The sequence below is a fragment of the Triticum aestivum genome, chromosome 1A (assembly GCF_018294505.1).
Source record: "Triticum aestivum cultivar Chinese Spring chromosome 1A, IWGSC CS RefSeq v2.1, whole genome shotgun sequence".
NCBI lineage: Eukaryota > Viridiplantae > Streptophyta > Magnoliopsida > Poales > Poaceae > Triticum > Triticum aestivum.
In genome coordinates, this window is record NC_057794.1 from 578,094,603 (window position 1) to 578,109,375 (window position 14,773).

The window sequence follows — 14,773 nt, forward strand, 5'->3', positions numbered from 1 at the left end:
TTATTATTTATTTCCTTATATCATGATAAATGTTTATTATTCATGCTAGAATTGTATTAATCGAAAACATAATACATGTGTGAATACATAGACAAAAACAGAGAGTCACTAGTATGCCTCTACTTGACTAGCTCGTTAATCAAAGATGATTATGTTTCCTAACCATAGACATGAGTTGTCATTTGATTAACGGGATCACATCATTAGGAGAATGATGTGATTGACTTGACCCATTCCGTTAGCTTAGCACTTGATCGTTTAGTTTGTTGCTATTGCTTTCTTCATAACTTATATATGTTCCTTTGACCATGAGATTATGCAACTCCCGTTTACTGGAGAAACACTTTGTGTGCTACCAAACGTCACAACGTAACTGGGTGATTATAAAGGTGCTCTACAGGTGTCTCCGAAGTTACTTGTTGGGTTGGCGTATTTCGAGATTAGGATATGTCACTCCGATTGTCCGAGAGGTATGTCTAGGCCCTCTCGGTAATGCACATCACTCAAGCCTTGCAAGCATTGCAATTAATAAGTTAGTTGCAGGATGATGTATTACGGAACGAGTAAATAGACTTGTCGGTAACGAGATTGAACTAGGTATTGAGATACCGACGATCAAATCTCGGGCAAGTAACATACTGATGACAAAGGGAACAACGTATGTTGTTATGCGGTCTGGCCGATAAAGATCTTCGTAGAATATGTAGGAGCCAATATGAGCATCCAGGTTCCGCTATTGGTTATTGACCGGAGACGTGTCTCGGTCATGTCTACATAGTTCTCGAACCCGTAGGGTCCGCACGTTTAAAGTTCGGTGACGATCGTAATTAGGGTTTTTGTGTTTTGATGTACCGAAGGTTGTTCGGAATCCCGGATGTGATCACGGACATGACGAGGAGTCTCAAAATGGTCGAGACATAAAAATTAATATATTGAAAGCCTATATTTGGATATCAGAAACGTTCCGGGTGAAATCGAGATTTTACCGGGGTACCGGGGGGTTACCAGAACCCCCGGGGTTATTGGGCCTACATGTGCCATGAGGGAGAAGAGGAGGGCCGGCCAGGGTAGGCCGCGCGCCCCCTCCCCCTAGTCCGAATAGGAGAAGGAAGGGAGGCGGCGCCCCCCTTTTCTCTTTCTCCCTTCCTCCTTCCTTTTCCAACAAGGCAAGAGGGGGGGGGGGGTCCTACTCCCGGTTGGAGTAGGACTCCTCTAGGCGCACCCATAGGGCTGACTGCATCTCCCCTTCTCCCTCCTTTATATACTGAGGCAAGGGGGCACCCCATGACATACATGTTGATCCTCGTGATTGTTCCTTAGACGTGTGCGGTGCCCCCTTCCATCATATTCCATCTTGATCATATCGTAGCGGTGCTTAGGCAAAGCCCTGCGTCGATAGAACATCATCACCGTCATCACGCCATCGTGCTGATGAAACTCTCCCTCAATGTTTTGCTGGATCGGAACTCGAGGGACGTCATCGAGTTGAACGTGTGCAGAACTCGAAGGTGTCGTACGTTCGGTACTTGGATCGATCGGATCGGGAAGACGTACGACTACTTCCTCTACGTTGTGTCAACACTTTCGTTGCCGATCTACGAGGGTATATAGATAACACCCTCCCCTCTCATTGCTATGCATCACCATAATTTTGCGTGTGCGTAGAATTTTTTTTAAAATTATTACGTTCTCCAACAAATATGAGATTATTTTTACCTATTAAGTATTTTAAAATATTATTTTAGAATATATTTGAGTCAAATCAAATGATTTTCTAAATTATCTGTATTTTTTAAACCGTAACTAAAACTATTCTCCAACAAATTATCTGTATTTTGGAATATATTTAAATCAAATCAAACGATTCTTTTTTTCATACGGCAACGATCCGGATTGCAAATAAACACCTCACTATAACCATCACTGTAACTATATAAAAAAAGAACATCAATAACTACACATACATACCTCTAAAAAATATCGCTGAAAAAACAATAAATTTCTCATCACGAGATTAAGAGAAAGCAGAGAGGAAGAAAGAGGGAGAAGGGAGGGAGAGATGCCTTAGAATAACCATATTCAACACACATTTTTTATTATTTTGTATAAACACCAAGGCTTTATTATTTTGTATAAACACCAAGGCCATCGCCAACAAGGATGAGAAGGATAAGCGCCAACACAAATACACAAATATAATGTCTCGCAAAAATAAAAGTGACGAATCTATTGTGATCTTGAGTGATGGTTGTTGAGTTAAGAGCATGTGTTATGTTTTATTGGCTATTTAGCTAGTATTAATAAAAAAAGAAAAACATAAGTCGATGAAAAGCGCCGTCCGGATTTTTACATGAAAAATGTCGTCCCGATGTATATACATGAAAAATGTCCACACTACATTTTTTTAGGGGGTCCACACTACATTTATGACGACGGATGTATACCACATGAAAAATCTGTATACGATATTTATGAGCTGAACGTGAGGCATCGATCGGTCGACATTGTGTTGCCAGACCTACCCTGTTCCTCTCTCCTCCTTCGTCCCCAAGGCTCTGAATCCCCTGCAGTTTCCTCTGCAGAACTCTGCATCCGAGTGTAACTGAAGAACTCTGCATCCAAGTGTAATCTGAAGAACTCTGCATCCGAGTATAAGTGTGTAACCGATACATTTCTTGCACCACTATGCAGTCTATGCTAGTGCGTGGCCAAGATGGCCGTCGGTCCAACACGATCTACCTACAGCGCCAGTGCACGACCAGTTCATCGCCGGAATTAATCAACATGATCGTTGGACGTGTGCCTTATGATCGTCGATCGATCTGACTAAACAGTACAAGGCGAGGCAAGAAAGAACGAACAAACGAAACTAATAGTAGATCATACACGTGAAGACGACGTGATCACCAACACCTGGGAGAGTACAGAGACGCAAAGAGAGAAGAGCATATCGTAATAACGATCTAGCCACGACGTGCACGCACGCACGCGCGGCGACTAGGCGCCGGGGGCGGCGTCCTTGGTCCGGTTGCCGAGGTAGCCGTCGTACTCGCGGCGGGCGTAGTCCTTGACGTGGCTGGCGGTGTCGGCGAGGCGGCTGCGGGCGCGGTCCACGCGGTCGGCGCCCACGGGGTGCCGCCCCGTGAAGTACCGGTACGCCCAGGTGGCCGCGGCGAGCGCGGCCACGGCGAACCCGACGAAGGAGAGCGCCGCCACGACGACCACGAGGAGCGCGAAGGAGAACGGCACCCAGATGGGGCTGGTCAGCAGCGCCAGCGGGCCGAGGAAGACGAGCGCCACCACGGCGCCCGTGAACGTCAGCCCCGCCAGCACCAGCAGCGCCGCGCCGGCGAGCAGCAGGGTCAGCAGGCCCACCACCTGCGTCGCGTTCGGGAGGTGCGCCTGCACGCGCTGCAGCAGCGTCGTCGACAGGTCGTCCAGGTCCGTGCGCCCCGGCCGCCGCGCCGAGGCCACGCCGCCCTCGCCGTGCCGATCCGCCATGGAAGGAGGCTGTGACCGGGACTAGGAGGAGGAGGAGGAGGAAGAGTGGTGGCAGCTAGGCCGAGCGGGGGGAGAAGGAGACGGCATGGCGGGGCAAGGAGTTAAAGGGGCGGAGAGGGACGCGGGCGCGCGGGCACGTGGCCGGGGCGCCGACCGTGCATGCGCGACGTGTGTGCGGCGACGGCCGGGGTGTCTACATTCACCGTGCTCTGCGGATCGGGTCTAGTTTTTACCGGCGGCACGGCAGGATATGCTGCTGGCGTGATGCCGTTGAGTGGGCATCTGGTGCGGCACGTGTGCGGCGGGGGCGACGGTTCGGGGCGCTGGCTGAGTGTGACACTGACACGGCGATGCCAGGCAGGCCACGGCCGACGGGTGGCCGGGCAGGCATGCGTACATGCTTTGTCGTTGCGCCGGCGGCACTGTTCGCAGGGGCGGTATCCTTTTGGGGAGTGATCCCGACCGGATTTAATTTGTACTCTCATTTACAACACTGGCCCACATGTCATTTCCGTTCTTCAATCTCCACCTTATCCACAATTCCTCTCCTCTCTCTCCTAAAATGGTGGAACGGGCGGCCGCAGAACGGCGGAGGCGTTGGTTAGCGGCGAACTTGTTGAGGCAGACGAAGCAGTTGAACTGCCGCCCCTATGCACTGGAGCCGGACAACTTGCTGTACGCGAACGCCTGCAGCAGCCCGTCGATGGTCGCGCCCACGCCTGCTGCCGTCCCGTAGAACAACCGTTGCAGTTTTCGTGTTCCTAAACGGCCTCCGCCCTGCCATTGGTGCGTGCTGCTCCTCCCCTCCAAGCCAGCCCGCGTGCTGCTTATGGCGGAGAGACGGCGGGGCACGGCGAGCGAGTCGTGTTGGGTTTGGCCGAGTGCCGCACTTGCTGGCTCCTCATCCTCCTCGCGGAGGAGAAGATGGCGATGAAGAGCTAGAGCTTCACCTCGCCAAGCAGCAAGCACCATGACTGGCCGGCGCAGGTGGATGAATGATAGCAACACTAACGTCCTGTGTGCTTACATGGTGCCACACAAGCTGCATAGCCACGACGACGGTGTGACGACAACGACGAGCTTCTCCTGGCCGGCGACAACGTAGTACAAAGCTAGCACTAACTCCGACTGCCTTGATCCTTGATTCCTAGTAGCACGATCTCCTTTTGTCAATCCACTGGGACGTGCACTAGGTTGCTACTTGACCTAGTTAGTCAACGGACCCAAGACACGCATCAACGCCGGGTTATGCCATCTTTAACTCCAACAGAAAGGAGGGGCTGACGGTGGAACACCCCCGAATTCTCTTGTCCATGGCCTGGCGCATGGCGAGGCAAGGTGGTGCGGCCATGTCGAGGGAGGCTGGCAGGAGGCGCTCCCTTGCCGTTGCACACTCACGAGGACATGCACCACTCCCTGCTCCCTGTTGTCGTGGACACCGGCTGGTTGTGCCTGAGCATTGTGATTCCTACAGAAAGAGATGAAGAGAATGAGCAGAAGATGAATATGACAAGTGGACCCATGTACTCAGTGAGAGAAGAGAATAATCCTAGCCGGGATCAATATTTTCCCAGCACACCAAACTGGCATAACCGGATTCAGGGTTAAAATAGACCGGGATCTATAAGTACAGAGTACAAATTTCAGGGATTGAAAGGTTAGGGTTTAATCCCGACTAACCGTATGAATTCAAGGTTTAAAATAGATTTCACTTCTTTTTGAGCGCTCGCTCGGGTGACGCAGGTCCGGCCAGCCGGAGACGTTGGCGGGGAGAGTCGTGGAGATCCACCGCGGTACACGCACGTACCGACGATGTGTTGCGCGGCACAACTTTGGCGAGTTCGTGGTTGCTGCCGTGAAGCAGAAATGCGCGGCAGGCGGCAGTGCTAGTCGTCGAAGATGTTACATGTCAAATCACAAAGTTGACCGTGTTGGGAAGGTTTAGTACCAAATGAACCGTGCAGAAACCTTTAACTCGATATAGCCAGTAAAATATGCATAGCCCGCTGGTGTTGCTGCTGCAATGAACAAACGTTTTGCAACCTTGAAGCACTAACAGCATCTACAGCCGCAAACCCGCCTCAAAGTCCAGACATACGGCTCAATTGTTGATCGGTCATAAAAAAGGCGACCCAGATAGGCTCCTCAAAGGGATTCAGACGCCAGGACTAACTGGCACCTCTCATATCCAACCCAAATTTAAGACGTTTATGAAACGCCCAGTCACGTCCGCAGCGTTGGATTGAAGATGAGGTCTCACACGGAATCGCTGCTCGTCGTCCGCCACTTTCCGCTAGCAGCTATGCCCCATGCCGTCGGGCAACTTATCTAACGCGGGAGCGCCTGCCGTAGCTCCGTAAGTATGTCCTGGCAAGGTGCGAAGCCTGGATAACCGTGGGGCTACCTTCGGATGCAGAGGGGGAGGACGTGGGGGACGCTAGGCCACGGATCTGCAGGCGGAGCAGCAGGCGATTCTCGATTCCCTTCGATCGGAATTCGTGGCGGAGGTCAAGCGACGTCATGTGCAAGAGGCAGAGGCGAAGCACACCACAGACGTCTATGAGATGCCCGCGGCTATGGATGACGATGAGAAGGAGCCGGAGCCCTCCTACACGCACATTTATCCGGCGCCTGGTACAGACGTTGTGGATAGACATCTTCGACGAAAAAAACTTAGTTTAAAATAGCGTGATGTATGTAGAACGCAGAAAAACTTTTACATGATTTATATGAATTCAGGGGATGAAATATAGATATTCGATACATATCATCAAATATAAGATATGACTGTGTTGGCGAGCATTTAAAGGGTCGGATTTGACAAATCTGATTGTAAATGCTCTAATGACTAGTCATGCAGCAAATGCCAACGCGACAGCATGGTGCTGCACATGGAAGCAACGCTGGGTATATTCATGAACTTAGATCGTGTTAAAGTTTTGCAGAGATCATTTTTTGACCAATTATTTTAAAAGAGTCAAATATGTCATCTTAGGGATTACGTTTGGCCTTCACCGTGGTCTGTGGACCATTTATTTTTGGAGGGAAGGTGGTCTGGTCTTTTTTAGTAAATCTACACCATAGTAGGTGTCTGGTTTATTTATTGTTCTTTTGAGCGAATATTTTTTATTTTTTTTTGAGACACTGGTGTCTGATTTAGTTTTTCTTTTTGGAGGGAAAGGCGGGCTGGTTTAGTGGGAGGTGCTCTTGGCCCGCCAAGAAGGCCCATAACTAACCCCGTCCACGCCGCCGATTTGAAAGAAAAAAAAGAGTAGCACGATGGCAGCCATTGTCGCCGGCCAGGTTCCCCTCCCGGCGGCGGCTCTGCCACCTGCCTCCTCCCTGGCCTCCGTCGTTTTTGAGCGCGTACGCAAGCCGAGGCGGCTCCGGCGAACCGAGCGCAGCCGCCCCATTCCACGCGGTGGGTTCTCTTCTCGCTCTCTCGGCCTTCAGACGGCGCCGCCGCAAACCCCACCTTCTCCCGGCTCTCACTCCGGCTCAGAGCACGGAACCTAAATAACTTGGATTCTCCACTGGCTCACCATCTGTTTTTCGCAGGGTCGGTCCGGCGGCTCAGCCCTGCAGTGCCTCGCTCACCACGTTGGTTTTCGGCTGTTCCGCCCCCCGATGCCATGTAAAAATCCCTTTTCTTCAGCACAAGTCTCTCCGGATTTGTCTGAATTGCAATCGACCCTAAGCATTACCCGCCCATCCCCGGGAGCTAGCCGGATTGAGTTCAAGGCATTTTAATCTGACGAGTTTTGCTCTGAAGACTGGAGCAGGCATCTCAACTGCAACAGATTGCCAAACTGGAAGTAGCCAAAACTAGGTACTACCTCCGTCTCGATGAATAAGTCATTCGCGTAGTTACAGGTTGACGATTTAACTATCTAAATATGTATTCTTTGTGACAAAAAACATATATTTAGAAACTACATCCTTGTAGAAATCTAGTGATATACTTTTCATGACATATAACACATATTTAATTTCTCAAATCGATGACCTAGAACTACGCGAATGACTTATTCACCTAGACGGAGGTAGTAGGTAGTATCTCATTACTGTGGTTCACTTTTTACAAACTGCCCGGTTACAGAATTTCAGCCAAACAAACAAACTTGATTAAGACAAAAAACCTGGTATGCTTATAGTATGATCTGAACCTGTAGACTTGACATATACAACTTGATTAAGACAACATTGGAATTTACAGTTCTCTTTTGTACAGTTTAACTAGCCAACTAATTGTGCCCTCCGAATTAACCTGACCGGAGGAGCGCGCAATCCTGAAGACTCCGCACTATGTGTCAGATGCCGGTGGAGCGGGTGCCTGCGTGCTGCTCATCTTGCTTCTCAGCTCCTCAAAGACTTTCATGCTGTCCGCGTCGAAGCCTCCGGCAAACTGCGCAATGGCGAATGGTAAGTTCTTGATTTGAAATATCTCCAGTTTACCTGTAATTATATACACATACTGTTGAAATGTAAGTTTTGGACAGTTATATACCTGATGAACTCGGAAGGCGAATCTGACGCCCTGGAGAAGCAGGAACTCCCTGTTGGGCTCTTTCTCGGTGCCCTGCAACGCGTCGAGCTCCGAGGTGACCCTCTCCATGTACTTCTTCGCCAACTGAACGGATGCCAGTTTGATCTGCAACCAACATATGAGATTAAACTTTGATTAAAATCTTGATTCATATTCTGACTCGAAACCTGTACTACAGCTTCATGAGGAATTAGTAATTGTATGCTCTTTTAAGTAAGACTGCCAACATAAGTAGTTTAGACTTTAGACTCTAGAAATGTGCACCTTGCCAACTTTTCCAGAATCAGATAGCCAATCAACTGGTATTCCATACTCCTTGTACCGTGCGGTGGTCATGTCTCTTGTACGAAGAAGTGCATAAACACTCTGCTCCACTCTGCCAGAAATATGACATTAGTTTGTTCACTGAAATTATGATTCTTAGGGTAGACCAACACTTCTCACAAACATCTTGGAATTCGCAAAAATATTGCCAATTATTTTCTGAAAAATTATTACTGATTTACCCTGAAGAACTATGCTATTTGGGAACATACTAGTTCAGAGAAGGCACTTACTTCTCAAGCAACGAATACATCCTCTTGAGAGCTTCTTCACATGGAAGTTTTGGATCGTCGACGAAGGATGTGGCCTTATTCTCTAGTTTCACCAGGTCCTGATACTCAAAGGCGGCCTCTCTTAATGCATCAGTTTTGCTCTCTGGCCAATCGAAATGCTTTAGCACTGCTCTCTCATCAACCTAAAAAAAGGTTAATTGATCTTTTTAGGAGTTGATCATGTGCAGCCTAAGTACACTATCTAACATGGATAAAGTAATGGGGTCTTACCAAGAATGACAACTCCTCATCCAGCCAGTGTACAAATGCAACAACATCGTCGATATTCGCGAATCTTGCTGCTCGGACCTCACCCGCGAGGGACTCAACAAATTCTCCTTGTGTCTCCACATCAGCTTTGACCTGAAACATTCCATGTTTTGACAATATTCGTCATAATGAGCTGATCATATTGAAGTTATACCTACTGACTACAATGAGCTGCACTAATGATGGACGACATGGATTTGGCAGGATTTTTATGCGTGATGGGCCATCTGAAGATACTTACAGCTAATAGGAATGTTGATCTGTTCTCAATCTCTCCAATCATGTTGCTTCTGTTATCAGAAACATTCGATGATTTTGATCCCAAAGAGGTGGTGTCCTTCTTAGCTTCACGTTTCATGAGACTCTGATAGAACTCCACGACCTCCGGAGCACGGTGTACCTTGTCACCACCAGCAAGGCTCTTGGATAGAGAACCGGGAGGCGGCGGTGGCGGCGGAGGGCCACCGGGTCTCCCTGGAGGTGGTGGTGGAGGAGGTGCACCTGGTGGGCGTGGCGGCATCGGTGGTCCACCACTCCCAGTACTGGTAGCTCCTGAAGCAGCGGCGGCCGATGCTGTGGGTGGTGGACGGGGGACTCTTGGAGCCCTCTTCTCAATTTGGGCAAGCTTCAACTGGGTGACAGCCAGGGGGTTGTTCGGGATATCACTAGATTGCTCACCAGGTTCAGAATTAACTGTGGGGGCATTCTTCTCCTTTATTTGAGCGAGTTTTGGGGGGAGTGCAGCTCTCGGGGAGGGAACCAGAACTGAACTATAGCCACCACCAAACCTTTGCGCTCTGGCTTGCTCGGCCTTCTCTTTGATCGCCTTCTCCCGTTCCGTCGCAAGCTTATGCCGGTCTTTGTAAGCGGGGTACTTCTCATCAGCGAAGCCTTCGACATTCTTCGACATCAGCTGGAACGAAGACGCAACATTTGCATCATCTGCGTCACCGGATTCTTGGTCCCTTTTTCCGAATGTTGTAATGGACATACCATCTCCTGCATTTCTGATCATGAGAGACTCCAGGGGCCCCTTTGGTTTCTGGCTCCTCTTCGGAGAGCTGCTGGTCAGGGACCGCGACGACGGGGATGACAGATAGCTGCCGTCATCCTTGCTCCTTCCCCACTTCTTGAGTTTCTGCATCAGGTTCGGCCTCTTGCTTAGGAAGCTGTATTTGCTGGAAGAGCTGTCGATCGAGGCGGTGTCGAAGTCTTCGCTTCTGGGGGAAGAAGGCGCGGAGGAAACACTGTCAAGGTCAGTGTCGCCCTGGCCTCGTTCGGACCCGAATTCGAGCATCATCTGTTTGGCCCTCTCCTGCGACCTTGGGCTGAGCTTCGTGCTGAGGTCGCGGGCAGAGATCTTCCCAGATGGTGTCTGGTAGTTGCGGAGCTCGAATCGCAGACAGGCGTTGACCCAGCGCAGGTACACCAGCTCTTCTACTTCACTGAATCTGTTCATTTGTAGGCCTTCCACTTGCTTTGTCAGGTCCTCGTTTGTGTGTCTGAGGTTGTTGATCTCCTCTCTTGCATGGGCAACTACATCACTCTGCATGATGATGATATGTCATAAGTACATTATTGGAGAAGTATGTCATGAAAAAGGTAGTATTAAATATACTATCTAATACTACTTGGCTAAAAATTAATTACTAGGTAGCATTCTTCCTTTGTAGAACTTCAGGAATTGTGATTTGGGTCTGAAATACTAACTCTCAATATAGAAGAACACCTCAGCTGACTGTTTGTTCTACTGAACAGGGAAGAGAATTGCATTTATCCTGATATGAGCAAACTGTTCACTTTCTTGCCCAGATAACAATGTTATGGTGAAAATCATGCTGTCATGTTTAATAGCAAAGTCAAAACTTGCGGTCCGTCTCATGAATCTTACTGATTTGTTTGTTTGTTTTAGGAAAAAAGCAATACAAAAGAGAGTGCATGTCATTAGGTTCCTACATTTTACAAGTGAAAACAAAAGCAAAATCCTAATTTTGAACTAGAGACAAACTAAGAGGATAGGCCTGTACACTATAGGGATAGAGACAAATCCAACAAACGTAGCAGAACCACTGCTAGTCTGCCACAGAAACTTGGACCGTCTAGGACCATGCAAATGATTAGGCTAGAAAAAAACTGCTGCTGAATATTCTTGTGTCATGTACTAAAATGCAAAAGGCTTTACAAACTTTGCAGAGTAATAGTAACAGAAACAGAGTGGTGCTATACCTCGGTTATTTTTCCTTGTGCTGCATCCAGCTTCACCATGAGGTCCCTCTTCTCATACAGCAGCTCCTTGTTCTTCCTCCTCAGCTCAAGCACCTCCACCTCCAGGTTCTTGAGCTTCTTGAGCTTCTGCTCGATCTCGGCGTCCTTCTTGGCCACCTCCTCCTCCTTGGCCCTGAGCCCCATCACCTGTTGCTTCAGCAGCATCAGCTGGCCTTTGGTCTGGTTGGCCTCCATCTGTATCTGCCGCTGCAGCTCCTTGATCCTGCTCCTGGACGCGTCGAGCTCCTTCTTGGCCGCCGCGCCGCGGGCCACGTCCTCCTGCAGCTTCTTCCTCTCGGCCTGCAGCGAGCTGATGGTGAGGTTGAGCATGTCGACCTCCACCGTCTTGATCTTGAGCTGCTTCTGCAGCTCGGTGACGTCGGTCTCCTGCTCCTTGAGGCCGTAGTACTCGAGCAGCTCGCCCTCGAGCTTCACCTCCCGCTCCTCCAGCTCCCTGACCAGGCCGCGCAGCCGCTCCATCTCGGCGGCGTTGTTGGCCATGTGCGCGTTGTAACGGGACCGCTCCTTGACGTCGTACCTGTCGCCCGGTATCGGGATGTCGATCTCCCCGCCCAGGAGGCTCTCGATCTCCGAGAACATGTCGTCCTCATCGTCGTCATCCACCGACGGGGCCGAGTTGATTAAGCCGCTGATCGTCTTAACCTCTTCCTCCTCGTCCTCTTTCTCCCCCTGAAATAATCAACAGTTGGACAGACAGAAGGATGAGCAACACGCACAACCAGTAGTTCTTTGCTTTGAACTGCGCCAGTCATCGGCAGGGGATGCATGTACATACATGTCCAGTATGCCGAGCCTTCTCCTTCCTCTTGCCCGCTTGGCCATTGTCTGAAAGAAGCGAGGCATAAGCTTGAGCGAAAAATTCAGATTAACAAAAGGAACTATTGACGCAGTGGAGAAGTAGAGGAGTACCTTTCTTAGGCCCCTTGCCTCGCTTAAGAGTGAACGCGGCGAAGGTTGCTAATACCACGAATCCGAGTCTCACAAGCATGACTCCGTGCACTCATCACTGTCCGTTCCGGCCTCGACCGGCGGGAGGAGGGCAGGGGCAGGCAGCTCTGGCTCTGCTCATCAGAGAACAGTTGCAAAGGCAGAGCAAGGAGGAGGAGGCGCACGTGTGAATGGCCGGCGCTGCTACACATTCCTCATATCTTTTGGCCTGCAGGAGCGGGCGAAGGAACACCACCGGAGGAACATGTGGATTGGATTGTCTATCTATGTTTATCGCTCAGGAAAGACAGGCTCGTGTAGCACAGGAAGTCTCTTTTCTCTTGTGCTGTGTGTGTCCAATAGTGTGGGACTTGTTGGTAGCTGACAGATTTTCCATATGGTGATGGTACCAGGAGGAGAGCAGATATCTTGGTGGCTGACAAAATCTTCATATGCTGATGATACACGGAACTACGAAAGGCTGTTGTGTCTTTGGAAGAGCGAGAGTAGTATGGTGTTGTTTGCTGTGCACAGAAATGGGTGGTTGCTGGTGTGTCTGGGTGAGGGTGAAGCGGGGGTTGTAGTCTGGGTGATGGTGATATATCTGGATAGGGGAGACGCGGTGGATTATGAGGATGATGAGGCTCACAGGATGGAGCATGGCAGTGCTGTACCCTCTCCTGGCCTCTAATCTCAAGTGGTTTTTGTATATGAAGCAACACCAGCAGGGAATTCGCCGGTTTTTTTGTTCGATCTGTACAAGTGATTTTGTATCTAATCTGTGTTCTACTGGCCTAAAAAAGGGGCCGGTTTTACCTAAGATGTATCCTACTTTTTTTTGGCGTGCACCAGGCTCTGCATCTGAAAGATGCATGCAGCCATATTATTAAAAGTCTCAAAGCAAACAGTATTCAAAGTATTACAGCTCGCAAAAGGAGCATCAAGACAAAAGGAGCTCAAAATTACAACCGGTGGAAGATAAAGGACTAGAACTAGATTCCTATTTTGTTAAGCGACCGCCATCCAAACCGGTTGAATATAGCCCGAGCTACCATCTTCCATTGGTTGCACCCAGTAACCAGCGGCTCCCTGGAGTCCATAGGAGTGAGTAAGGACCACGTACGGATCCATGCGGTAGCTCTGAAGATAACCTGCAAGAAGGTTGTAAATTGTTGTCTGTTAAAAATCATGTCGTTCCTGCAGTTCCATATAGCCCATAGTAGTGCACATATTCCAATTCGAATACGGGCCGCGGTATTATGTTCCACCCCAGCTAACCATGCCCTGAACAACGCTGCAATGCTAACTGCAGGGACAATGTTGAAAGTCATATGAATTGTTCTCCACAATAATTTGGCTAGGGGACAATCAATGAAAAGATGTTGGATCGTCTCATTGTTATCACAAAAACAACATCGTGAGCTGCCTACCCAATGTCGTTTTAACAAATTATCTTTGGTAAGGATCACTTGCTTGTGAACAAACCATATAAATATTGTAATGCGCAAGGGGACCTTAACTTTCCAGATATGAATAGATCTCGGTATTGGGCCAGCGTTTATAAGATCCAAATAGAAGGATTTGACCGAGAACGAACCATTCGTAGTCAAACTCCAATGTAATGAATATGGTTGGTCGGATAATTGAACATTACATTTATAAATATCTCCAACCAGAGAATACGGATATTTTTGTATGTACGCCGGTGTCAAGTTCTTCAGATCGAAAAAAAGTTCTTCAGATCGTGGCCGAGAGGGTTTGGAGGGTGTGGTGCACGCACTTACAGCTGTCCAAAGTGGGCTCCGGTCATGGGGTGACCGCGAGTTTGGAAATATTGCTAAAAAGGTAAAAAAAAAGAGCTTCAAAAACAGTTGGAGCGATTGCGAGCAGCCTCCGTTGGGAGGGGGCCTCAACTGCAAGAAATTTTAAGACAAGAAGAGGTGTGGATGAAGCAACGGTCAAGAGTTAACTAACTGCACAAAGGAGACCGAAACACAAAGTACTATCAATCTCAGGCAGCGCAACGCAGTCGCAGCAATAGAATTGTCTCCTTGGAGAGAGCTAATGGCTCGGTCTGTGATGATCCTGATGAGGTGGAGGCCAAGGTTATGGATTTTTACAAGAACCTCTATCAGTCCCAGGGATACAATGATATGCCAAATCTATTGCAATTTGTTCCGCCACGTATAAATGATGCTATGAACGGTTTACTTGAGAAGGATTTCACGGCAGAGGAGGTACGCAATGCTCTTTTCCAGATGGCGCCGTGTAAAGCACTAGGTGTGGACGGTTTTACAGCTGGTTTCTTCCAGCGACACTGGGAGGTCCTAGGCAGTGATGTTACGGCGGCCGTGCTCGATTTTTTGAGGGGGGGGGGGGGAGCTGCCGTTGGGCCTAAATGAGACAACCATTACTCTCATTCCCAAGGTACGGAACCCCCCAAAAGATATCTCAATACCGACCAATTTCTCTTTGCCCGGTCCTGTACAAAATTGCAGCGAAGGCGATCACTAATAAGTTATCGTGGGCTAATGGATGAGATAATTGGGGAGGAACAAAGTGCTTTTGTGCCGGGGCGGTTGATCTCTGACAACGTCCTGGTAGCTTATGAAAGCGTACATGTAATGGAGAAAAAGAAGCGATGTAA

General features: G+C 49.1%; 2 protein-coding genes across 2 annotated transcripts; both read right to left on the reverse strand.

Annotated features, from left to right (window-relative positions):
• Positions 1–2,853: 2,853 nt before the first annotated feature.
• LOC123182213 (oleosin G) lies at positions 2,854–3,590 on the reverse strand. The gene has a single exon (XM_044594717.1). It carries the CDS (start codon positions 3,499–3,501, stop codon positions 2,998–3,000), a length of 504 nt encoding a protein of 167 aa, XP_044450652.1. The 5' UTR covers positions 3,502–3,590; the 3' UTR covers positions 2,854–2,997.
• Positions 3,591–7,541: 3,951 nt separating this feature from the next.
• Positions 7,542–12,543, reverse strand: LOC123069348 (protein CHUP1, chloroplastic). The gene is made up of 9 exons (XM_044492183.1): positions 12,109–12,543; positions 11,975–12,024; positions 11,140–11,868; positions 9,155–10,459; positions 8,875–9,006; positions 8,605–8,786; positions 8,312–8,423; positions 8,009–8,152; positions 7,542–7,906 (listed from the first exon to the last, which is right to left on the reverse strand). Exons 1-9 carry the CDS (start codon positions 12,185–12,187, stop codon positions 7,805–7,807), a joined length of 2,835 nt encoding a protein of 944 aa, XP_044348118.1. The 5' UTR covers positions 12,188–12,543; the 3' UTR covers positions 7,542–7,804.
• Positions 12,544–14,773: the final 2,230 nt, after the last annotated feature.